Source organism: Lithobates pipiens, unplaced genomic scaffold (assembly GCF_037356315.1).
Source record: "Lithobates pipiens isolate NorthernLeopardFrog02 unplaced genomic scaffold, aLitPip1_a1.2 Scaffold_27, whole genome shotgun sequence".
NCBI lineage: Eukaryota > Metazoa > Chordata > Amphibia > Anura > Ranidae > Lithobates > Lithobates pipiens.
The window spans coordinates 189,278,762-189,304,042 of NW_027507788.1; the positions used below are offsets into that span (position 1 = coordinate 189,278,762).

Consider the following 25,281-nt stretch of genomic DNA (forward strand, 5'->3'; position numbering starts at 1 on the left):
GAGGGAAATGACTCCTACTTTGGATTCCTGACCTTTACTTTTTTCCTTTTCCTCCCCTTCCCATCCTTCCCCCCTCCTCTTCCTCATTTTATTATAATTAATTTTACTCTAATTTACTTCTCTTCTTCTCCTCCTTATTTCTCTTTTTATGTTCAATGATTCAATTTATGGATACAAATGGAGAGTCCTAGAGCCTCTCTCTTCTCGACTCTGATGGAGGAGCAATGTTAACGAACTCTAAATACCTAACCTTCTTTGGTGTCAAGGACTCTGATCTGGAGATATACTAAAGGTGGTACAACTTGATCCAACATTACCAAGAAGTTATAAGTACTCCGCTCAGGTTCGAGTGGGCGGTAGCCTTACTTAACTATAATTAATGTTATAATTTTACGTGGAAGACATATGGATTAGATATTTGATAACCTCTTAAGAGTGTAAAGATCTTTATGCAATGATATTCTATTTGTATCCTGACAAATTTTTGAATAAAAAATATATTGAAAATGAATGTTTAAGTCTTTTTTTTTTTTCTGATTTTGTGTGGTTACCCTGCTCTCCCGGGAAGTAGAGTTCCCCATCCTGGATCGCCCCTGTTTCTGTATTTGGGTTCTCTTTCCTTTTTCGTTTCGTTTTTCCTATATGGCCCTCTGGGTTCCTTTCTGTCTGGCCCATCTGGGGATGTCTCTAAAAAAGTTACTGATGTATTGGCATCTAGACTTTGATCCCTCTTTTCTCTACTTTGTTTCCTAAATCTATTACAGGACCCACTTAGTCCCCTCCTTTATTCTAAATCAAGGAGCATAGGAGACTGTGATCATCCTGTGATGATCATCTATCTCTATGCTCTGGTAATTTCTGTCTGTGTCATTACATGCAAACAGCAACAGAGAGCTGCAACTCCTGTCAGCCTATCATGGCTTTGTAAAGGCTTACTGGCAGCAGCTGCCCAGAACCACCAGTGATTTTAGTTGCAAGAGTCTGCAGATTCTTGCTATAAGAATCCACAACTGGACTAAACAAACCCATGTGAATGAGGTTTTAGGGTCCATTCAATTCAATGTGTGGTAATGCAGAGTAAGAGCATTGGTGCACTATGGTGCGATTCATTTTGAATGACACCCCAATGCACCACATCACTTCTTAACAAGATATGCCCTTCACTGCAAAAAAAAGTAAACTGCACTATTTTTTGTGCATTGCAGCTCATTTGTTGTGAAAGGACTTCCTAACACTGTGCATCACAATGCGCCTCAATGCACAAAAATGCTTGCAATACAGTATGGTGGGCACTGGCACCGACATGTGAGAGATCCAGACTTAGCCCTTGTACACACGGTCGTATAATCTGTCGGATTGCGTCTTATCGGACCGTGTCGTCGGATAATCCGACTGTGTGTGGTATGCATCGGACTGATTCCGTCCGAATCTCCGTCCGACCCAATTTTCCAACATGTTGGAAATATTTCCCGACCAACTGGGCCAGACGGACCTAATCCGATCATGTGTAGAGCATTTTCATCGGACCAAGTGCCACGCATGCTCAGATCAAATTCCTACATCAAAGCGATTGGCTACTAGCCTGAACGTAGTCCCATCGTAACGAAATTATGTCATCACGTTCTGAAAGATCGGCTTTTTCGCCAACTTGGCCCGACCGTGTGTATGCAACAGTTTCGGACAAGATCCGACGGACAAAATCCGACGGATTTGGTTGTGGAAATCTCCGACCGTGTGTACAGGGGCTTAAAAGGACAGTTCTCTTTGACTTCACACTTCAGACTTTACCAATTCATATCTAAATGCAATATAATTTAATGCCAGTATTCCAAATTTCCCATTCAAGTAATGGGCACACATTTGCCAGCGTAGTAACATTTCTCAATGTTGTTCAGTGATGCTTTATTAAATGCAGTTTTGAGTAATTACATTTAACAGATTTTTTTTCTCTCCAGGAGGTGGGCTGTTGGAAATAAAGGAATGTTCGTATACTTCAAATGCAGTTTGTGATTGTAAACCTGGATATTACTGTTCTGAAAAAGGTTCATGTGACTTATGCCAACCACACAGTATCTGTAAAGCTGGGCAGTACATCAAAGTACATGGTAAGAATATAGTGTTTGTTAATATTCATTTAAATTTGTGCTGCAGCATAAGGGCCCTTTTACATGGGCGCCTCTGTTTGGTGGACTCCGCTTGCTCTGCTGATCTCCCCTGAAGTAAATATTAAAATTTGATCTTAGATCTAGTATGGGATACATTTTCCTTTCAGGTGGCTCTCCATTAAATGACAGTCATGATACATGTATTGAGTAAAGTGGCAGACACAATATGTAAAATCCATAAGTTGTTTTTATTAAAAGTCACATTCAATTGATCCCAACTTGTTTTGGAGGCTCAATGGGCCCCCCTTCATTGGAGCTTGGTAGATTCTGGAGAAAAGAACGTACACTGGACTGAAATAAAAAGGAAATGCTTCAAAAGCTGGTTTAGGCTTCTAGTTACTACATATTCTTTTTCTTCTGTTTTAAACTGAAGGGAAAAAAAGAAACCAAAGTTTGTTGAAAGTGAAACAGAAGGATTCAGGGAACATGTAGGGACTTTCCATGTGGTTAATCAGCTGTTTCTTTTTCATTAAAATGAGTGTTAGGATGCTTCCAGGAAAGGAGGTGCGACACGACACTCATCCTACTTTGGATCCGACTTTGCCCTGCGACCTGAAGTCAGAGACGCATCCGACTTCAGTTAACAGGGATCTGACTTGGATCCCCGCCAATACTAGGCACTGTGTTTGGTACGAATCTTGAGGGGGAGGACCACGCCAAATTTTAAATAAAAAACGGCATGGGTTCCCCCTCCAAGGGCATACCAGGTCATTCAGTCTTTTATGGATTTTAAGGGGTACCCCTTACACTGAAAATACGGCGTGGGGGTCCCCCCAAGATCCATACCAGACCCTTATCCGAGCACACAGCTCGGCCGGTCAGGAAAGGGGGTAGGGACGAGCAAGTGCCCCCTCCTGAACTGTACCAGGCCGCATTCCCTCCACATGGAGGGTGGGTGCTTTGGGGCGGGGGCACCCTGCGGCCCACCCACTCCAAAGCACCTTGTCATGTTGATGAGGAAAAAGGGCCTCTTCCCGACAACCCTGGCCATTGATTGTCAGGGTCTGTGGGCGGGGGGCTTATCGGAATCCGGGAGCCCCCTTTAATAATGAGGCCCCCAGATACCAGCCCCCCATCCTATGTGAATGAGTATGGGGTACATCGTACCCCTACCCATTCCCCTGGGGGGGAAAAAGTGTCAATAAAAAAAACACACTAGACCGTTTTTTAAAGTAATTTATTAGACAGCTCCGGGGGGTCTCTTCTGACTAGGGGAGGGCTCTCCCGACTTCTCCGGCCTCTTCTCCCGGTCTCCGGTGTCTTCTGCCGGGCTCCTCCGCTAACTTCTGCTCTAGCAAAAGAGCAGAAGATAGTGGAGGAGCCCAGCAGAAGACACGGGAGAGCGTGGAGAAGAGGCCGGAGAGAGCTGAGAAGTTGGAAGAGACCCCCGTACGAGAACTGTTGCCGACTACGCCATTGAATTTCATACTCTGGCAGTAGAGGTTACTTGGAACAATGAGGCCCTCATGACTGCTTTTTCTCATGGTCTCTCGGATTCCATCAAGGATGAGATAGCAGCCCGAGATATACCTACTGAGCTGGAGAGCTTGATCTTGTTTACCATCCTCATTGACTCCAGACTCAGAGAAAGACTTTCTTTTAAGGAGCGCTTGCAGAAGCCTCCTGTACGCTTGCCTCCGAGCTTTGCAGTCCCACCCCTGCCTCCCTCACCTCCCATGCCTCCTGGTACCAAGTAGGTCAGTGAAGATGAACCCATGCACCTGGGCTTCACGCGTCTCTCTGTGGATGAGAGGGCCTTTAGGAGGAGGGAGAGATTGTGCCTTTATTGTGGCCAGGCAGGTCATTTTTTGACGAATATTAAAAGAGGTAGTTGTGGCGCTCACCTGCTATTAACCGCTTAACAACCGGCCCATAGCCGAATGAGGGCTACAGGGCGGATGTTTAACTCTGGGAGGATGTCATATGACGTCCTCCCAGAATTCCGCTTTCGCACACCCCCTGGGGCGCGCACTCGAGAGCATCCGGATCACGGTAAACGGCCGCTCATCGCGGCCGTTTACCACGTGATCGCTCTGTCAAATGACGGAGTGATCACTTGTAAACAAACCGGCGTCATGTTATGACGCCGGTTCCTCCCTCCCCCTCTCTGTACCGATCGGTACAGCGGAGGGGGAAGAGATTGGTGTCAGCAGCGATGTGGGCTGCATCTGCAGTGCCCACATCGCTGCTCACTGAAAATTAACCCCTCAATTCCCTGCCAATACTCTGCAATACCCTGCAATACTCTGCAATGCCAGCTAATACTCTGCAATACCCTGCCATTACTCTGCAATACCCTGCAACACTCTGCAATACCCTGCCATTACTCTGCAATACCCTGCCAATACTCTGCAATACTCTGCAACACTCTGCAACACTCTGCAACACTCTGCAATACCCTGCAACACTCTGCAATGCTCTGCAATACCCTGCAACACTCTGCAATGCTCTGCAACACTCTGCAGTACCCTGCAACACCCGCCAATACCCTGCAACACTCTGCAATGACCTGCAACACTCTGCAATACCCTGAAACACTCTGCAATGCTCTGCAACACCCACCAATACCCTGCAACACTCTGCATTGCTCTGCAACACCCGCCAATACCCTGCAATGCTCTGCAACGCAATACTCTGCAACGCCATACTCTGAGATACCCAGCCATACTCTGAGATACCCAGCCATAGTTGGTGATACCCTGCAATACCCAGCCATAGACACCCCCCCCCCCCTCCCGCCGCCCTCCGGTGCTTCAAAGTGATCAAAAAATGTATTTTTGGGTAAAAAAATGTCAAACTAAAATAAATAAAGTAAAATGAACAATAAAAAAAATAAAATTTTTTAAAGCGCCCCTGTCCCCATGTGCTCGCATGCAGAAGTCCCGCCCACATATAAAAACGGTGTTCAAACCACACATGTGAGGTATCGCTGCGAATGTTAGAGCGAGAGCAATAATTCTAGCCCTAGACCTCTGTAACTCAAAACATATAACCAGTAAAAAAAATTAAATCGTCACCTTTGGGGATTTTTAAGTAGCGACGTTTGGCACCATTCCACGAGCGTTTGCAATTTTGAAGAGTGACATGTTGGGTATCTATTTACTCTGCGTAACTTCATCTTTCACATTATGCAAAAAATAGGCTAAGTTTACTGTGTTTTTTTTTTTTTTTAAGCAAAAAAAAGCATTCGAAAAATTGCTGCGCAAGTACCGTGCGAGATAAAAAGTTGCAACGACCACCATTGTATTCTCCAGGGTGTTTGCTAAAAAAACATATATAATGTTTTGGGATTCTATGTAATTTTCTAGCAAATAAATGATGATTTTTACATGTAGGAGAGAAATGTCAGAATTGTCCTGGGTGCTCCAGAACGCCTGATGGCGCTCCCTGCATGTTGGGCCTCTGTATGTGGCCACACTGTGTAAAAGTCTCACACATGTGGTATCGCCGTACTCGGGAGTAATAGCAGAATGTGTTTTGGGGTGTAATTTGTGGTATGCATATGCTGTGTGTGAGAAATAAACTGATAATATGACAATTTTGTGAAGAAAAAAAAAAGTAAAAATAATCTTGATTTTGCAAAGAATTGTGGGAAAAAATGACAACTTCAAAAAACTAATCATGCCTCTTACTAAATACCTTGGAATGTCTTCTTTCCAAAAAGGGGTCATTTGGGGGGTATTTGTACTTTTCTGGCATGTTAGGGTCTCAAGAATTGAAATAGGCCGTCAGTCCTTCAGGTGTGATCAATTTTCAGATATTGGCACCATAGCTTGTGGACTCTATAACTTTCACAAAGACCAAATGATATCCACCAATTTGTACTTATTTTTACCAAAGATATGTAGTAGTATAAATTTTGGCCAAAATTTATGAAGAAAAAATTACTAATCTGCAAAATTTTATAACAGAAACAAAGAAATATTCATTTTTTTACAGAATTTTATGTATTTTTTTCTTTTATAGCACAAAAAATAAAAAACCCAGCGGTGATTAAATACCACCAAAAGAAAGCTCCATTTGTGTGAAAAAAAAGGGCAAACATTTCATATAGGTCCAGTGTTGCATGACTGAGTAATTGTCATTCAAAATGTGAGAGCACCGAAAGCTGAAAATTGGTCTGGTTATTAAGGGTGTTTAAGTGCCCAGTGGTCAAGTGGTTAATTATACCTAGTATCTGCAGGGAACTCACCTGCTACTAATTATACCTTATTATTACTTGCTGGTAATTCTACACATGAATGAAATTAAAACATAAAATTGGAAATTAAAAATAAAAATTCCATATCTGCAATATACAGATAACAGTATGAATCGTGCATGAAAGTGTTACAGAAATGCTGTTTAAAATAGTCACTAAGTTACTATATATTAGTGCAAAAAATTCAATATACTTTCTATAGAAAAAAGTGCATATGTGCGTTTTTACAAATCACATGATGAAAAGTGCTAAGTGCTTATAAAATGCCACAGTTTCAATATATACTGAAAAAAAGTGTTATGTGCTTCTGTAAGTGCCACAATATGTAAATATGGTACTTTACATTTAGTAAAATCGCTAAATAAAAATCGCTAAATAGAAGAATGCAAATATAAGTTAATACACAAGTCCAGCAGCAGAGAGTTTATATCAAAAAATTCCTTTCTGGAACAAAAGTGACAGTGTCCTTCAGTGCTCAGTGGCTTCCTGGATTGCAACAGGTGCGATTCCCATGCATAAAGACAATATTCTGCACTCACCAGCTTCCCTACCCCTTAAGGGGTTAATGCACCTCCACAGTGTAAGTCCCTGTGTTGCTATATGGAGCTGCTCTGGTTACAATCCGGTGGTTTTCCTTTTCTCATCAGAAGTATATAGCAGTCTTGTGACTTCAATCAGTGTCTGGTTAAAGCTTGTAGGTGTAATTTTCATTCCCCACTGACTGTCCTATGAGGATGCGGACCCCTGACTCTCTGTCTCACGTCATCCAACCAACACTGCTCAGGACAGAAGATCTCCTGAGAGGTGAGTTCCCTGCAGTTACTAGGTATAATTAATAGCAGGTGAGTGCCACAACTACCTCTTTTAATATTCGTCTACGTTTTTCAACCTTTTGGGTTGAATATTTAAGGTAGTGGCAGCCCCTCCTTTCATCATTAATCGCTTTTTGTTTATAAGTTCTCACATTTTGGTTTTTGGATTTCAAAAAAAAAATTTAAACGTCCATAGCGCACCTTAAACCCCCCCCCCCTTTTTTTATTGCTTAGGTCATTTTCTTAAGTCTTGTCCTACCCATCCAGGGAACGCCCGAACATTGAGGTCCTGTCATGGACAGACTTTAGGTGGCGTTGTTTCGTCCCCAGTTATCCAGAAGGATAAGCCCCTGGTTTCAGTCACCCTTTCTTAGGCTGAGTCGTTCATAGAGATACAGGCTCTAATCGACTCTGGGGCTGCATGCCTGTTCATTGATGCTGCATTTGTTTTGCAGCACTCGATTCCACTGCAGCTGCACAACATTCAACTTGCTATTGAGGCTCTTGACGGGAGACCTTTACAGCCTGCCCATGTGACTCATGAGACGGTTCCATTATCCATGGCTGTAGGGGCTCTTCACCATGAGATAATCCAATTCCAAGTTATTTCCTCACCCAGGTTTCCGCTGGTTATTAGTTATCCTTGGTTACAGAGGCACAACCCCTCTTTTGATTGGCTCCATGCTAAGGTTCTCTCTTGGTCACCACAATGCAGTGAGGCATGCTTCCTGAAGGTATCCAAGGTCCTGTGCACCTCTTCACTCTCCTCCCTGCTGGAAGAGTCCCACGATTTTAGCATTGTCTTTGACAAAGGTCAAGCCGGTAGTTTGCCTCCACACCATTCTTATGATTGTGCAATTGACCTTCCTCCTGCGCATCTCAAATGTGTTTCATGTCTCCTTATTGAAACCGTTGGCCTACAACCAATTTACCACCTCGGTGCCACGTCCTCACCCTGTTCAGGTTGAGAACCATGAGGAGTATGGCGTACAATCCATTGTTGACTCTCGTAGGTTCCGTGGGCACATACAGTACCTGGTTCATTGGAAGGGGTATGGTCCGGAGGAACGCTCCTGGGTTTCATCCTTGGACGTACATGCCCCTGTCCTCCTCCTTGAGTTCCATAGACGTTTTCCCCTCAAGCCCGGTGGCCCTCTGAGGAAGAGGGGTCATTGAGGAGGGGGTACTGTCAGGGCTGGCTTAACTCTTCCTTCTCTGGGCTGGCTGCTCAGCTGTCGGCTAATTGCCAGCTCTCATCTCTCTCCACAGTTACCAGCTGTTCCTGATCCTGCTCGTCTGACCTGCCTACTTAAAGCTGTCCAGCTCACTTCATCTCTGCCTTCGCCTTGGTCACATCACAAGAAACCATCTCCTGCGGTTCTGTTTAAAGACTGGCTTGCTGACATCCATTCTGGCTCCTTATCCTGCTTGCTGTTGCTCTACTTGGATCCCTAACTTCTGGCCTGGCTGATTACCTGATCTGGTTATTGAACTCTTGACTGGCTGACTACTCGATCTGGTTACTGGACTCTGTAATTTAGGAACCATATCAGGGAAGGTATCTAGTGCCGTAGGGACCCGGTCTGCCAATTACACTACATACAGTAGGCTCCTTTAGAGAATGATTGAGCAGAAATTTCAGGATGGTTTCCCTTTGCACCTTCAGGGAGACCCACCACCCAAACATTATTTCTGTGAAGACGGTTCTCTGCATCCTCTCCCCTACCTGAGAGTCTCTGGTTGTGGTGTTGTAGTTCTTCTATGGCGGCAGTGTGAGCATAGGTAAAGAAAAAAGTTGTGATAGCGCTGCCCAATAGCGAACAATCAATCAATCATTCCATAATAAACTCATGTGATATAAAATTGCTATAGAGTGCTACAGAGTGCTATGTCACCAGGTAAAATACTCACTCACCTCAGGACAAGACCCTTAAAAGGGCCAACACAGCATAATGGTAATAAATCCTGATAGTGGTTCCTCTGCTAACATTTTCCTCTAATGATAGAATCTTCTCCAGCTTGGATGAATCCACAGAACTCTAAGAATAAAGGAAACAATCTCCAATAGTGCAGTATGGTGGTTAAAACGCATAAGAGAATACCAGCCAAGCTTAACGAAATTCACTCACATTTGTTCATTTAAAAACAAGCAATATGATATAACAGAGTAACAGGGTCTCACAACATCCAGATCAAGTAATGGTACACACCACCTGGTTCCTCAAAGCAGAGCCAGGTGGCATGTATCATTACTTGATCTGGATGCTTTAAGACCCTGTTACGCTGTTATATCGCATTGCTTGTTTTTATCTAAATCAGTGGATAGCAGACTTTAGCCCATTGTCAGCTGAAACTGGGCCAAAGGAGTGCAGAACTAACTGCACTCCTGTGATCTGCAGGAGAAGTATAACCAAATAGCTTTGGCTATACTTCTCCTTTAAGATGTTTCATTCTCTCTATTTGTCCTGTTTCCCATTATCATTGAAAGTGAAAGTAAAAGAAAATCTCACATTTTTGGTTGTCCCCAAAGAATTCTCTTAATTTGCAGGGATTTCCTCATGCTTCTGGTTTTAGCTATGGGACAGGAAGTGAAGGAAAATCAACCCAATGGGACACATATGGCAAAAAATAAAGCTTACAGGGGTTATAACCCTCCCCTACTCTATCCAAAATGAAAAACATATTGGGTAAAGTTCTACTTTAAGATTTTACAGCTGGTTTTCCTCATGGAACATATGGATTTGCAGTCAGTCAGATTCTAATTTTTTTACACACAACGGTTTACATTGTGTATAAAGAAACTGGTAGTCTCTGTGCAAGGTCAGGCAATTGACAGGACATCACTGTCAAATTTCAGGTGACCTCTGATTGACTTAGCTATGGAATCTTCTACATATCTATCCTGGCAGGGAATGTGATTCTAACTTTTCAAACATGTCAGCCAAAAAACAAACAAACAAAAAAAACATGATTTTTGCTGTGTTGATCTGTTTAAATTACTACAGCAATGTTTCCACAATTTCCTGTAGCAAGCAATCAAATGCATTTTTTATTTCAAAGATGAAATTCTGATTTGGCATTTTTCGCTCTGGTATTTCAGTTCCATCTTGTCTTTGCATTTACACATGCATGTTTATGTTTGTTATTGTGCATTTCTAATGTATGTTGATGCGTGTAGCCATGCATTTAAGCATACAGATACTTGAATGAGCACATCATAGAAAACACGCTTTTTTTAAAATTGCAAAGGTGGGAGGGGTGAACCAAAACTGGTCAAAACGATAACGTACAAGTGTAATGTAATGTCTAAAAGTAAAGGTAATATTTATCTACAGAGACTGTTACTATAGCTTACACTATGTTTTTACATTTTTATTTTAAATAGGAACCTCAAAAACAGATAATGTATGTGAAGCTTGTCCGCCTGGTCAGTTCAGTACTGCAAATATGTCAAACGCCTGCACTGCGTGGACAAAGTATGTTATGTTTCCTTAAATCTCAAACCATGTCTAAGAAAATATTTCTAAACACAAGAGACATTTGTATTCTTACTGAAATTTTTATGTATTTCCTTCAGATCTGGGAAGGGTGACTAGTATGTAATTATGTGCCATCAAACGCAGCCACTGTGCCCATCAAACCCAGCCCCTGTGCCATCAAAGGGAGCCACTGTGCCCATCAAACGCAGTCACTGTGCCATATCAAATGCTCCCACTGTGCCCCATTAAATGCTCCCACTGTGCCATATCAAATGCTGTCAGTGTCTGCACTTACCCTGTCTCATGGGACAGCTCCTCGATGTTTTCTCCTGTCCTCTCGTCCCATCCTCTGCTATGATTGGATGCCTGATAGGCGTCCAATCACAGCACCTATCGTTTCAGCCAATCAGATGATAGGTAACAGATCCGAGCACCTGATTGACGGAGAGGTGGTTTAATGTTAGGAAATTGAATATTCATTTGCTTTTCTAACACAGCACAGCATGGCGCTCACAGGTCACCTTTTTTGATGCCTATTAGAGCCTATGGCTCTAATCAGGTGCTTCAAAAACACACCCCACGGCTGTAATTCAGGTGCCCGGCACCTGAAAAAGGGGCCGGGTGCCTGATTAGGGGGTGATTAGGGGGTGGCAGAGGTGGCCATAGGTAGATTCATGCAATGCATGAATCTATCTATTGGTGCTAGAGGGGGTGGCAGGAGAGAGGGGGCGGCGCCCGTGCACCCTTATGGACACACCGCCACTGGTATGGTCTCTTTCCCCCTACTGTAGTTTTCTACAGGCAGTCTTTATTGGGAGTGCCCAGGGTTGTCATGTGACATTATGGAACCTGCTACAGCCTACCTGACAAGGCGCTCCTTGCGGGGCAGGGAAGGAGAAGTAGGGCAGGGGAGAGATTTAGACTGAGGCTGCACTATTTTCTTCCACTCCGCTGGCATGATGTTGCACTAATGAGGCCTACAGGTAGCCCCTGCCATAATGCTCATGCCCCTCTGCTTACCTGTTGTGGATTTACTTGGGTCCAAGAGTACTACCTGTACCCCAATATCAGCAGCCTGGAGCACAGTTCACTAATATATTTGTATTACAGCTGACGTATTACTGATGTAATGGCATTATAGCACAGTGTACAGAAAGTGGAATATTGCAGTACAATGCACTGAAATAGTATTACAGCACATGGGTGTATTATAGCACACTGCGATGTTATAATGATATTACACCGCAGTGCTCAGGGGTGTATTATAGCACAGTGCACCGATATATGCACAATATATACAGCACAATCTCCATAAACAAGTGGGTAGGGAGGATACCCACACTGCCCAATAGCAATAAAGCCAATAATAACATAAGAGAGGAACCCCTGTATCATAGCCACATCTACCCTACCCTATCAGTACTCTAATGTCTGGGCATTCATGGGAGGGCGGGGCTAAGTTCACTACCATATACTAGCAAATGTGTGCTGTCTGCTTGGCTGTAGACAAATCACTGCTGGGTCCACTTTCTGACCAGATGGGGCCCAGTATGGGAGCAGTAGTGCCAACCTACCAGATTGAAATTTACTGACACGACACCCAAAATTTACTGCCACTGTCAAGTTTTTACTGGCATATCTAAAAGTTACAAAATGACAGTTTTAAGTGCAAATTTCTGTATTTAGGCTACAAACAAGTACAATATGCAATCAGCAAAGTGATTTAAGGTAGATATTAGGGCAAAAACATATTTCTTATTTTATTCACGATACAGTAAATAAGTAGCTCAGAGACAGGAATCGAGAGGGCAAGAAATTAGAATGGGCAGCACACACACATGAAATTGACTCTCACAGTGACACTGACAGCAGGTGATGGCACCTCACCAACATGACACGTTCCCTCCTGGCATGGAGAGTCACAGCAACCCTCTCTTTCAATGCCAGGTGATCCTTTCAGTCCACTCCCGTCTACTTCCTCCTGTTCCACAGACCTGCACACAAGGCTTCGGCTGCTTCAGCTTCGGCTGATTCCCTTGCATCGTAACTTCACATGACACACTGCCGGCACCATCTGAACACACTGTAGCAAGCACTCGTAAAGTTTTGGCCAAGCCTCACAGCCATATTTTTCACTGGCAACCTTTTTCTTTCACTGGTAATTACTGGCAGGAAAAAAGTGCCAGTAATTACCAGCAACACTCTATAGGAGGGCTGCTAGTACCTCCCTACCGGCAGCCCTGGGTGGTACTGCTTGGTAATACAAAGGTGTAACTAGAAACTTCAGGGGCCCCGGTGCAAGAAATCATGAAGGGCCTCCTGAAAAAGAATAACTGATACTTTTTTTTTTCACTGTACAACAAAGTAAAACATTTCTGTGGGGGGGTTTATGGTAGCGGTGGTGATGAGGAGGGGTGGCATCAGTGGCAGCAGTGGTGCCATCCTGTCCCACCACCACCTCTGCCTCTTACTGATCCCATCCCCCCACCACCACCACTGATCTCATCCCTATCCTCCCATCACCTGCTGAAGGTTGGGATCTATTGCACTGGCAATTTGTCACTTACTTGAATCAATCAATTCCTCCTCAGAATTCTGTCACCGTGCCTCCAGGAATGCCTTTGCCTCATGGAGACTCCTCGCAGTCGCAGAGGGGAGAGCTCCTCACCCTTCACTTCATTGGTTTCAGCTGACTTTCTTTTTCAATGTCTGCCCTCGCCTCCCTACATTCTCTCTGGTTAGGCGGGGCGGTCCAGAGTCTCAGCTCTGCCTTCTCTCCCCTCAGCGGGCAAATCCCTCATAACAGCGTGGTAGTGGCGCTCCTCACACTGGGAGACGGGCAGGGGTGCCCTTTATACTGGCAGATGGGCCAAGGGGGGCAGCTTACACTGACAGATGGGCGGGTGGGTCCCCCTAAAGTGGTGGAACTCCAGGGCCCAGTCACAAGTGTGACTGCTAAGACCCTGATCATTTTGCCACTTATGTGATATATATGTAGGTTGAAATAACTGTAAAATGTAGAATTTTCTTTTATACTGATGTTCAAATATAGCTTTCTGCTACAATAATCATTTACAGCTATTTACCCTATCAGAAATATATTTCTATACACTTATATGTAAATAATATGCATGTCTCCTGTAGGTGCATTAAACAGGGTCGCCAGGAGTCTAGTCAAGGAACATCCACCTCGGATTCAGTTTGTGTAGATGGGAGGTCTTATTATTTAACCATCGTTTCAGTTGTATTTTTCTCAATTACTTCATTGTTTCTTTATCGACACGTCTGTATAAAAGGTATGTTGGCAATTGCAAATTATTAGTTACATATGTACTCTGGGGTTGACCCTGTTTGCCTATAGCAGTGTTTCTCAGCCTTTTTTCAGTCAAAGTACCCTTAAAAACTATGTACAACCTCGAGGTATCCCATTCTAAAATGTAAAAAACGAAACTAATAGTTTTATATAATGCATCAACATCCACACATGTAGGGCACCCAACTTTAGAGGTGATTTATTCTTTCTAGGCAAGCACACCTTTTCACTTTGGTACTGACTAGTATTGCAAGGTTTCTCTCCCTCATTCAGCTACTGTGATTCCAGTGCTAATGGAGAGTGGCAGGGGAGAGGCAAACAAGGATGCTGTGCAGGCGCCTGACGCCCCCCCCCCCCCTTATCAACCGATGCTAACATTGGTTACTAGGATGCCAATGACTGGAAGGTTATAATGGTGAACAATGAAAACGTGTTGCTTTTTTGTAACTATAATGCAGGCTTCATCCACCCACTGGTCTGTATACAGTTTTTGGGCAATGTTTAGGAAATTTGCCAAGGCACTCCTGCGGAAACCTGAAGGCACCCTGGTTGAAAAAGACTGGCCTATGGTATACCATACGCAGGCTGTGCCTCCTGCTTAGTAATGCTGCAGAGGGATTTTTTGCTCAGTTGCTTTTGACAATGCAAGTTACACATAGACACAGTATGGCCATTGGCATTGCATGAGTGAAAAAACTGCCAATAAAATCTTTTTTTAGAAATATGCATGTCAGATCAGATCATCTTGTTTAGGTCACCTGGGCTTGCATTTTTCTCCCTATTTTGGAGGGAGAGGAGAAGTAGCAGGCACCTGTCAAATCCAACTGCCTGAAAACAATACCTTCTCACGTGGCTGGGATTTTGTCTTAACAATAATTATTCAGGTAGAGTAAATGCAAACACACATAGCCACATGAAGAAGAAAAAAAACATTGGTGGTCACCGGGACAGGGAGAGAAATGACTTGCTCCATTGGAAATACAGACGTTAGTAAAAAACTTATGCCGTGTACACAGGACTTTTCGACGGACTTTTGAAGGACTTCTGTCGAATCGGACTTATCTATACACAATCACACCAAAGTCCAACGGATTTGACTGTGATGACGTACGACCGGACTAAAATAAGGAAGTTCATAGCCAGTAGCCAATAGCTGCCCTAGCGTCGGTTTTCATCCTTCGGATTAGCATACAAACGAACTGATTTTTTTTGACCAGAATTGAGTCCATCAGAAAGATTTGAAACATGTTCTAAATCTAAAGTTGGTCTGATTTTTCAACAGCAAAGGTCCGATGAAGCCCACACGGTTGAATTGTCGGACGGATTTGTTCCGTCGGATTTTTGCTGTCGAAAAGTCCGGCTGTGTGTACACGGCATTAGAGAATATCTTACCTTTTACAATTACAGATATCAGATATAGGGGTTCAATTCACTAAGAGATAAATACCACATTAATGTTTAAGTTAAATTAACTTAATTTCACTCATTTCAAAATAGTCAATTAAAAGTAGTCAGTTCACTAAAAAACAAGCATTATTTAACAAATGTTTCAAATATTTACTATACTTGATACTTAAATGTGTCTTTTTATTTTTACATTTGTTTTTTCACAATTTTTTATTATTTTTTTTGTTACAGGCTAACACTGCACCAGAGGAAGATAGTTCTGTAAAGGCCCATTCAGACTAGGAACTGCATGTAAATCGCACTGGAACATGATTCACATGCAGTTCTGTGCAGTGCAGTTTCAGCCCCATTCATGCTGAAATCGCACTGCACCGCACCAAAAGTAGTGCATGCACAACTTTTTGAACCGCATTGTATGGTACTTTTGTACCATGTGATCCAGGGCAGCCCGGTGCGGGCAAACACACTGTGACCTGCATTTTTGGTGTCATTAACTTTTCACTGCCCCTTGCAGCATATCACAAGGGCAGTGTGATTGCAATGCAGTGTGGAAAGCCGCACGTGAATGCAGCTTACCCAGCTTACTGCATTCTAGTGTGAGCAGGCCCCAAAATTTAGGGCCTAAATCAGGGGTTTCCAACCTTTTGAAGAGTGAAGGCCACTTTAGCAACTTGGTAACCAGTCCCGAGCCACAATGAGTAGAGCAGGCAGATGATAGGTCTGTGTCAGCTCTACGGACACAGACACAGCCTGCTCTACTCTATGGGCCCTCTGACCTGATTCGCCCAGAAAGAAGGAGACATATCCCCCTTTTTTTAAGCAGATCGGATTGGAGATAAGCAGGTGTAAACGAACACAAGTCAGTTTACATCTGCCGCTCTATAAAGGTGAATGGAGAGTTAGTTTGGGTCCGCATGAAAAACGGACAGGCGGACATGATTTGGACCGATCACATGAAGCACTGCAGTTTACCTGCACCTCAACTGACCTTAAGCTTCACTTTTTCCTCAGAATTCCTGCAGGTACTGCTGGCTGCTGCTGTCCCCCAGGTGGTTATTGCTGGTGGCTGCTGCTGTCCCTAGGGCACGTATGGCTGGAGGTTGCTGCTGGCCGTCCTCCAGGGCAGGTACTTCGGGTGGGTACTACTGGCTTTTACTTCTTGCAGGTAAAGCTGGCTGGCACTGCTGGCTGGTACTAATAGCTGGTACTGCTGGGGGGGGGGGCACTATTGTCAGGTACTGTTGGCTAGTACTGCTGGCAGGTATTGCTGGCTGGTACTGCTGGGGGGTACTGCTGGCTGTTACTGCTGGGGCATTATACTGTCAGGTACTGCTGGGGGTTTCTGCTGGCGGGTACTGCTGGCTGGTACTGCTGACTGGTATTGCTGGAGGGTACTGCTGGGGGGTTCTGCTGGCGGGTGCTACTGCTGGTGGGTATTGCTGGCCGGTACTGCTGGTGGGTATTGTTGGCTGGTACTGCTGGGGGGGGTACTGCTGGTGGATACTGTTGGGGGGTACTGCTGGTTGGGTACTGTTAGGGGGTACTACTGGCTGGTACTGCTGGTGGGTACTGCTGGTGGCTGCTGTCCCAGATTGTGGGTTCCTGACCCCCCATCCACGATCATCAGTGTGACAGGAGCCGGTGCTGGAGGAAGTATATGGCTGCAGTAGAGAGCAGAGCCGATGCTTCCTGTATCGCTCTGGCTTGTTTCACAGGTGCAGTACATTTGATATCACTCTGCCTGTATACAGGAAGCATCGACTCTGCTTCTTCTAGTGCCTGCTCCGTTCTTCACATTGATGGTCGGGGATGGCGGGTCGGGAACGCTGTGATCTGAGCTTGCCGACCCGCCATCCCAGAGCAGGAGGTGGCGGGCCACATCAGAGGGCGCAGCGGGCCACATGTGGTTGGCCCCCCCTGGCCTAAATGAATGCACACAGAGACATTGTGAAACTATGAAAACATTCTAGTGTGCTGTCAATCACAAAACTAATCTTCCTCTGGTGAAATGTTACAATTTATTTTCATTCCTGAGCTCAAGGCAGAATATTTCCACACTGATATAGTGTATAGTGTATAACCACCTGGAAGATTTTACCCCCTTCTCGACCAGAGCATTTTTTGCGATTCGGCACTGTGCCACTTTAACTGACAATTGCGCGGTCATGCAATGCTGTACCCAAACAAAATTGACATCCTTTTTTTCCCCACAAATAGAGCTTTCTTTTGTTGGTATTTGATCACCTCTGTTTTTTTTTTTTTCGCTATAAACAAAAAAAAGCCGTCAATTTTGAAAAAAAAACAAAAATTTTTTACTTTTTGCTATAAATAAATATCACCAAAAAATGTATAAAAAAAAACAAATTTCTTCCACAGTTTAGGACGATACATATTCTTCTACATATTTTTGGTAAAAATAAAATCGCAATAAGTGTATTTTGATTGTTTTGCGCAAAAGTTATAGTGTCTACAATATGGGAAAGTCTCCCCCAGTGGGGCTTTTCCGCGGCAAAATTACAGTCATTTAAATTTGTTTAGAAAAGATTTTTATTGAAAATGTAGCAACAAGACATAAACACATAAATGTTTAAAATATGAGCTCAGGTCAGTTATAGCATCTACAGAATAGGGGATAGATTTATGGCATTTTTATATATATATATTTTTTTTTTACTAGTAATGGCGGTGAGCTGCGATTTTTATAGTGACTGCGACATTATGGTGAATCGGACACTTTTGACACTATATGGGAACATGATTACTGTAAAAATGACACTGACAGGGAAAGGGTTAAACACTAGGGGGCAATCAAGAGGTTAAGTGTGTTCTAGGGAGGTGTTCTAACTGTAGGGGGGGTGGGCTCACTACAACATGACAGAGATCACTGCTCTCGATGACGGGGAGCGGTGGATCTCTGTCATGTTGCTAGGCAGAACAGGGAAATGCCTTGTTTACAAAGGCATCTCCCCGTTCTGCCTTCATTCACCGCAATCGCAGGCCACCGGCGAACATTGTGTTCGCGGGACCCACAGGCACGCTCCCATGGTGTGTGGCGGGCGTGCCCGATAGGCGGCAAATTCAAAGGGACGTACAGGTACGCCCATTTGCCTGCCTGTGCCATTCTGCAAACGTACATCTATGTTCGGCGGTCGGCAAGTGGTTAACTTACTGGTCAATACAGAGTTCCCCTCATTGTTATCTTTTGCATTACTAAAATACTGGCTGCCCACAGCAGGTGATAAATATCGAATATGTGTGTGTGTGTGTGTGTGTGCACTCCTGGCCCCTCCCTCTTGTTGATTGCGACCCCCCCCCCCTCCCCGCAAGCAGCTTGCTATGGGGGCACTGGAGCCAAACCACTGCCCTGTGTCCATGGAGCCCCTTTTCTCTCCTCATTGGCTCAATGACATTGATTGACAGCAGCGGGTGCCAATAGCACCCGCTATGTGTCTCAGCCAATGAGGAGGGGAATCCTGGACAGCCAAGTCTCGTGTGCAACATTGCTGGATCTAGATGGATCTCAGGTAAGTATTATGGGGACTGCTGCACACAGAAGTTTTTTTTATCTTAATGCATAGAATGCATCTTATTTTTTGTGGTATTTAAATCACATTTTATTTTTTACTATTGATTAATTGACTCTCATTATCTCATTATTTCTTAAAAATTAGTCACGTGACCTGTATATCACATGGGAAATCCTTTAGTAAATTAAGCCCATAGTGCAATCTTGTTGCCATAGGCTGCACAGAGCGGAGTTGTAGGAGCGGAGTTGTAGGAGCGGAGTTGTAGGCTCAATTCACACTTAAGCATAGCGCAGTGATGGCTGCTGCACCGTGTTTTTAATTTGGTTTCTTTGTGGAACATTTTTGGAGCAGCACCATTCATTTGAATTTGGCTCTCTCCGCTCCAAACAGTGCCTGGTATTAAAGTGGTGAAAGGAGTTGTAAAGGCAGAAGGTTTTTTATATTAATGCATTCTATGTATTAGGATAAAAACCTTTTGTGTGTAGCAGGCCCCCCAGCACACCCTAATACTTACCCTGAGCCTTATCTCTATCCAGCGATGTTCATGATTCCCTTGGCCGTCCGGGACTCTCCTCCTGATTAGCTGGAGCACAGCTGCGCCACCATTGGCTCCCACAGCTGTCAATCAAAGTCAGTAGCTTAGGAGAGGAGGTGTAGATCACGCTGGACTGACTCGATCAGTCACTGTTGTAGTTTATGTAGGCTGTGGGTAGATGGGAAGAGTTGGTTTCCAGAGGTTCATGCCCGGCTGGAGGAAAAGGTGGTGCTGAGCCTTGTTGGGGCCTGGGCTGCTACCTCGGGGTACGGCCTTGTGGTCGACTCCACGTTTGCTTGAAAAGAAGTGAAAGTAAAGGAGCGCCCGCTATCCAAGATGTTTTATTTGAAGTTTCAGTAATAAAATTAGGCCAACATGTTTAGCAGGTCTAAGGACTTCCCCTTTATCAGGGCTGCCAATAACACATAGATCGGACCGATATATGTCCAAACGCTGACTATGTGTGCTGACTATGCCTCAGTCTGAACACATAGTCAGTGTTTAAACATCTGTCGGTCCGATCTATCTGCCAAAGGCACCCCCAACAAGATCATTCTTTAACAATTTTTATTAGCAGCCCCAATGAATGGGGAGTCCTTAGTCTCCCTAAATGCGTTGGCCTCATTTTATTGCTAAAAACTTCAAATAAAACATCTTTAATACCTGCATTTACTGGATAACAGGGGCTCCTTTACTTCCACTTCTTACTTCCAAATTAGCCAATCAGGGGAGAGAGGGGACAGGGTCGGGCCAGGTCGGGGCTCCGTGTTTGAATGAATACACTGAGCTCTGACTTGGCTCGGGTGCCCCCATAGCAAGCTGCTGGTCTATGGGGGCACTCGTCAGGAGGGAGAGGCCAAGACCAACGAAGAGGGACCCGAGAAGAGGAGTAGCCGGGCTGCTCTGTGCAAAACCATGCATGTATGATAGTGACACGCAACGCGCTGCTTTACATTGACATGACTTTGACACAAAAAAAGGGGGAACTGAGTAATGCACTGAAACGCACATCACACAGCCCATACCACCAACTTACTGCAACTGGAACCAACAGCTGCTGCACACTAATAACTGCTGCTGTTTAGTGTGCCACAGCTGTCCAGTGGGAATGGGCCTTCACTCTTATTTTTAAATTGCAGAACAGAAATTTTACATTGTGGGAACCTGCCGCAACCAAGAGCAGAGCATTCAGCACGTGGTTGCTCTGCAGCCCCATTGAACTCATTGGGTGAGTTTGAGAGTAGGTTCTGCCTTTCAAACACTGCACCCCAAGTTAAGGAGGGATCGTGGAAAAAAACGCTTATGCTCAAAAAAGCTCAAAGAAGCTCAATAAAAATGTGCACAAGAGCACAACCGGCTCAGATAAACTGGGTGATCGCATGCACGAGTGCCAGCGTGGGGATTTGTGTGTGTAAACACACAAATCCCTGTTCTGTCAGGGCAAAGGAGACAGATCGTTTGTTCCTACTAAGTAGGAACAACAATCTGTCTCCTCCCCTAGTAAGTCACATCCCTAAACAGTTAGACCAATCTGAGGGAATGCACATGTAACCCCTTGATCTTTCCCTAGTGTTAACCCCTTCCCTGCCAGTGACATTTACACAGTATTCAGTGCATTTTTATAGCACTGATTGAGGTATAGATCTCATTGGTCAAATAAATGTATCAAAAATGTCCACTCTGTCCGTCGCAATTTCGCATTAGCACTAAACTGCCATTACTAGTAAAAAGATGAATAAATAAATAAAAATGGCATATATCTTTCCGATAGTTTGTAGATGCCATAACTTTTGCGAAAATAAATCAATATACGCTAATTGCGATTTTTTTTTATTATTATTTATTTATTTTTTTACCAAAAATATGTAGAAGAATATATATCGGCCTAAACTGATGAAGAAATTTGTTTTTTGTTTTTTTACATTTAGGGGATATTAATTATAGCACAAGGTAAAAATATTGTTGTTTTTTTCAAAATTGACACTCTTCTTTTTGTTTATAGTGTAAAAAATAAAAAAATGTAGTGGTGATTAAATACCACCAAAAGAAAGCTCTATATGTGGGGAAAAGGGGACGCATATTTCGTTTGGGTACAGCATTGCATGACCATGCAATTGTGAGTTAATTCGACACAGTTCCAAATTGTAAAAAGTGCTCTGGTGAGGAAGGGGGTAAAATCTTCCGGGGGTGAAGTCGTTAAAAGTCTATGGGCACAAGTCAGATAGAAGTCGCCTTCAAGCAGTACAAGAAACTTTTCTAAAGTCTGAGCAACTTCAGTTGTGCTAATTAAGACCGCTCTCATTGACTAAAATGGAATTTCACATGTCACGCAACTTGGAGACTCGGATCCCAAGTCTCAGCTCACATAGTAATGCCCTGTACACACGATTGGACATTCCAACAACAAAATCCATCTGATTTTTTCCGACTAATGTTATCTCAAACTTGCCATACATACACACGGTCACATAAAGTTGGTCGGAAATTCCATACGACGAGCTGAGAAAAATGAAGTTCAATAGCCAGTGCTGCTCTTCTGCTTGATTCTGAGGATGCATGGCACTTTGTGCGTCGGAATTGTCTACACACGTTCGTAATTTACGTAAACGGATTTTTCGGAAAATTTTAGATCCAGCTCTCAAACTTTGTGTGTCAGAAATCCCGATGGAAAAAGTCTGATGGAGCCTACACATGGTCTGAATTTCCGACAACAAGCTCCGATCGCACATTTTCTGTTGGAAAGTCCAACCGTGTGTACAGGGCATAAGACCTTGCTTGTTTATCAAGTTAAACATTTTTTTTTTTTTTTTTAAATGTGTTCATCTTGTAAATCACTCGCACACCAAGTTACTCGCAATCCAAGGTTATACTGTAGATGAATAAATTAATAGAGTTGGTTGTAATGTGGATATTATACAGTATAGGCTTCCGAATGGTCCTGTTCTCTTTAAAATAAAATACTGCTAGTGGATATAAAGCATATTTGAAGCCCAGTTTAATTTGGCTAAATACATTCCAGGTGCATCAAAACAAAAGTCTGTAACGTCTTAGGACTGGTTCACACCAGATGCAGTCCAGTGCGTTTTATTCTGCACCAACAATGCATGCACTTGCCAGTGATGTGGAACATTCTTGCATGTCTTTTGGGATTGTCCGGCTTTGCATACCTTCTGGCGACTGGTCTTAGTATATTATTATAAATCACCCCAAAGGTTTCTCCCTGGTAGATGATCTGGCGACTATCTTTCTTCAACTGAACCCTATGTCGAGTAAACGTTACAGGGAATCTTTGCTTCTGCAGCTACTAAAATTCGGCTAAGGCCTGCATTGGTAGGGGTAGAGAAAAGTAACTCATCTCCAACTGTGGGACAGTGGTTTGCCAGAGTAAATGATATCCAGAAAATAGAGGATCTTAAGGAAGCCCTTAGGGACAAGATCTCTGCAGTGAACCAGAAATGTATTTTATTGGAATGACTTTAAGTACTCTTCCAGATACAATCAATGAAGAAGTTTCATTAATGTGGCTGAAAGTTGTCAGGTGTGTGACCAGCTCCACATACAAATAATCGTGACCTGCTTATTTTTTCTTTCATTTAGAAAGGACAACGGAGCGGAATAATGTACATGAACAGCAAGATGAACCGAGTAAACAACCAGAACAAGAGAAAGGTATTCCAAGTATTGTGGAATCGGAGGACTGGACGAATAGTGCATGAGCATCTGTGAAAACATGTGCTCTCTCTCTTCTCCCTTCGGCTTACAGGAGAAAGAGGAGGGGTCGAGTGAGGGAGACAGACACAGACAGCCCGCAGCTCTCCCTGTCATAGTGCTGCTGCTCCATTTGCCAGAGAACTTGGCAGGATTGCTATAAATGGGAGAGGCAGGCTGTCTGTGTGTCTCCCTCCACTCGACCCCCCCCCCCCTTTCTCCTGTCAGCCGAAGGGAGGAGAGAGAGAGTGGCTTTAATTGGGTTCGCCGCAGCAGAGGGCCAATCAGAAGACACTGAGGGGGGCATCATGGGAAATGTAGCCCCTGAAGATTGGCGACCCCAGTGTTTCCAGACACCATGCTACAGCCACCCAGCATGCATGCACTCTGATGGGGGGGAAGAGCCTGGAACCCAGAAAAAGCAGAGGAATTGAGTGTTACAGGAAGAGAAAAAGTACGGTGTACTGTGTTTGGGGAAGCCAGAGAGGGAGCCACATGGTACCCCTGTACCTGACCTATCAGTAAGAGAACCATGCTGAACCTGCACCACCAGAGAGGGAACATGCTGAACCTGCACCACCAGAGAGGGAACCATGCTGTACTCGCACCACCAGAGAGGGAGCCATGCTGTACCTGCACCACCAGAGAGGGAGCCACACTGTATACCCTCACCACCAAAGGGGGAGAAAGCTGGAGCCACTGCCAGGGTACAGACATGTCAAGAAAGGGGGGATTGTGGGACTTTAGATGAAGCACATATGTGGTGTGCCTCCATCCCTGGTTCAAGTAGATAGAGAAGGAAAACTGAAACTTTGAATGAGGTATTGACATTGTGGAGGTAAAAGGACATATTTATTGAACATAGAAAGATGTAAAAAAAATACATCTCAATAATGGAAGACAAATAAAAAGTATAAAAATATAATTTCATATATATTCACACACACATATGTGCCAATCTAACATGGACATCAAGGATACATAGATCCCCCGTCAGTTTAGTGTGACTGCGGGCTCTTTTTTAGTGCTCAGTCCAGCAGAACTGTCAGAGGTTTCCCCCACTCACTCCCTTTCTCCTGTCAAGGAGAAGAGACAGCGGCTCTCACTAGGTTCCCCACCCAGCTTCCTGACAGCTCCGTTCCTTCCCCATTGGCCATAACCGAGGGCCAATCAAAGGAGACTAGGAGAAGAGAGCATCATGGGACATGTAGTCCCAAAGATTGGCGGCCCCATTTTCCACACGGAGGAGGCTACAGCTCAATCAAGAGAGAGATTGAGAGACTGTATCCTGGAAAAAAGCTGAGGGAGAGAGTGCTACAGGACAAAGAATGAGGAGTGTGCTGGGTGGAAGCCAGAGAGAGTCACTCTGCCCAGCTCTCCCAAAGAGAGAGTCACTCTGCCCAGCTCTCCCAAAGAGAGAGCCACGCTGCTCAGCGCCCCCAGAGAGAGAGCCACGCTGCCCAGTGCCACCAGAGAGAGTGAGCCATGCTGCCCAGCGCCACCAGAGAGAAAGACTAAGCCCATGCCAGGGTACAGACATGCTACACTACGGACCAGAGTCGCTCCCGGGGAACCCAGAGTGAGCGATCATCCCGCCAGAATGCTATAGTTTCACTGGGTCTGGTAAGAGGGCCTGTCAGCCATTATCCATTACTTATCCTAAGAACTGTACTACATCTGCAGTCTCTGACCATGATAATGTGGTAATGACATTGTCAAAAAGGGGCAGCGCATGGGTGACCCTACAATGATGCCCCTCCTGAAAAAAGTTCTGCAGATGCCTATGTATAGATGTATATGTATGTGTTTACTACAGTTGTCTGTCTTGTTAGGACTGAACACACGTGTCCTTATACAAAAATGAATTTATAATAAAAAACAGATTTATTAATGTGTGGTCAGTTCACATCCATATGCTGCAGCCTAACGTATTCTTAAAAAATAGGACATAGCATTTTTTATGCTTATGCACACTAAGCAGGCCTGTTGAAATAAATGGACTGAGTGTTTCTTCCCCCCTATTAGGCTGGCTTTACACTCACATAAATTAGCTGCTTTACAGCAATGCACGTCAATGGGCAGCATAATGCACTTGCGTTAGTGCAACACTCTAGAACGAACATATGTAAATGAG

At 44.2% G+C, this 25,281-nt stretch overlaps 1 protein-coding gene across 1 annotated transcript in view; it reads left to right on the forward strand.

The window, feature by feature from the left end:
• LOC143934432 (tumor necrosis factor receptor superfamily member 14-like) overlaps positions 1–25,038 on the forward strand; it is an 87,370-nt gene extending 62,332 nt beyond the window's left edge. The window contains exons 4-7 of the mRNA XM_077458045.1: positions 1,956–2,105; positions 10,564–10,654; positions 13,802–13,953; positions 23,037–25,038. Coding sequence (XP_077314171.1) covers positions 1,956–2,105; positions 10,564–10,654; positions 13,802–13,953; positions 23,037–23,155 — 512 coding nt within the window. The 3' untranslated portion in view covers positions 23,156–25,038. The remainder of the gene's footprint in view (positions 1–1,955; positions 2,106–10,563; positions 10,655–13,801; positions 13,954–23,036) is intronic.
• Positions 25,039–25,281: the final 243 nt, after the last annotated feature.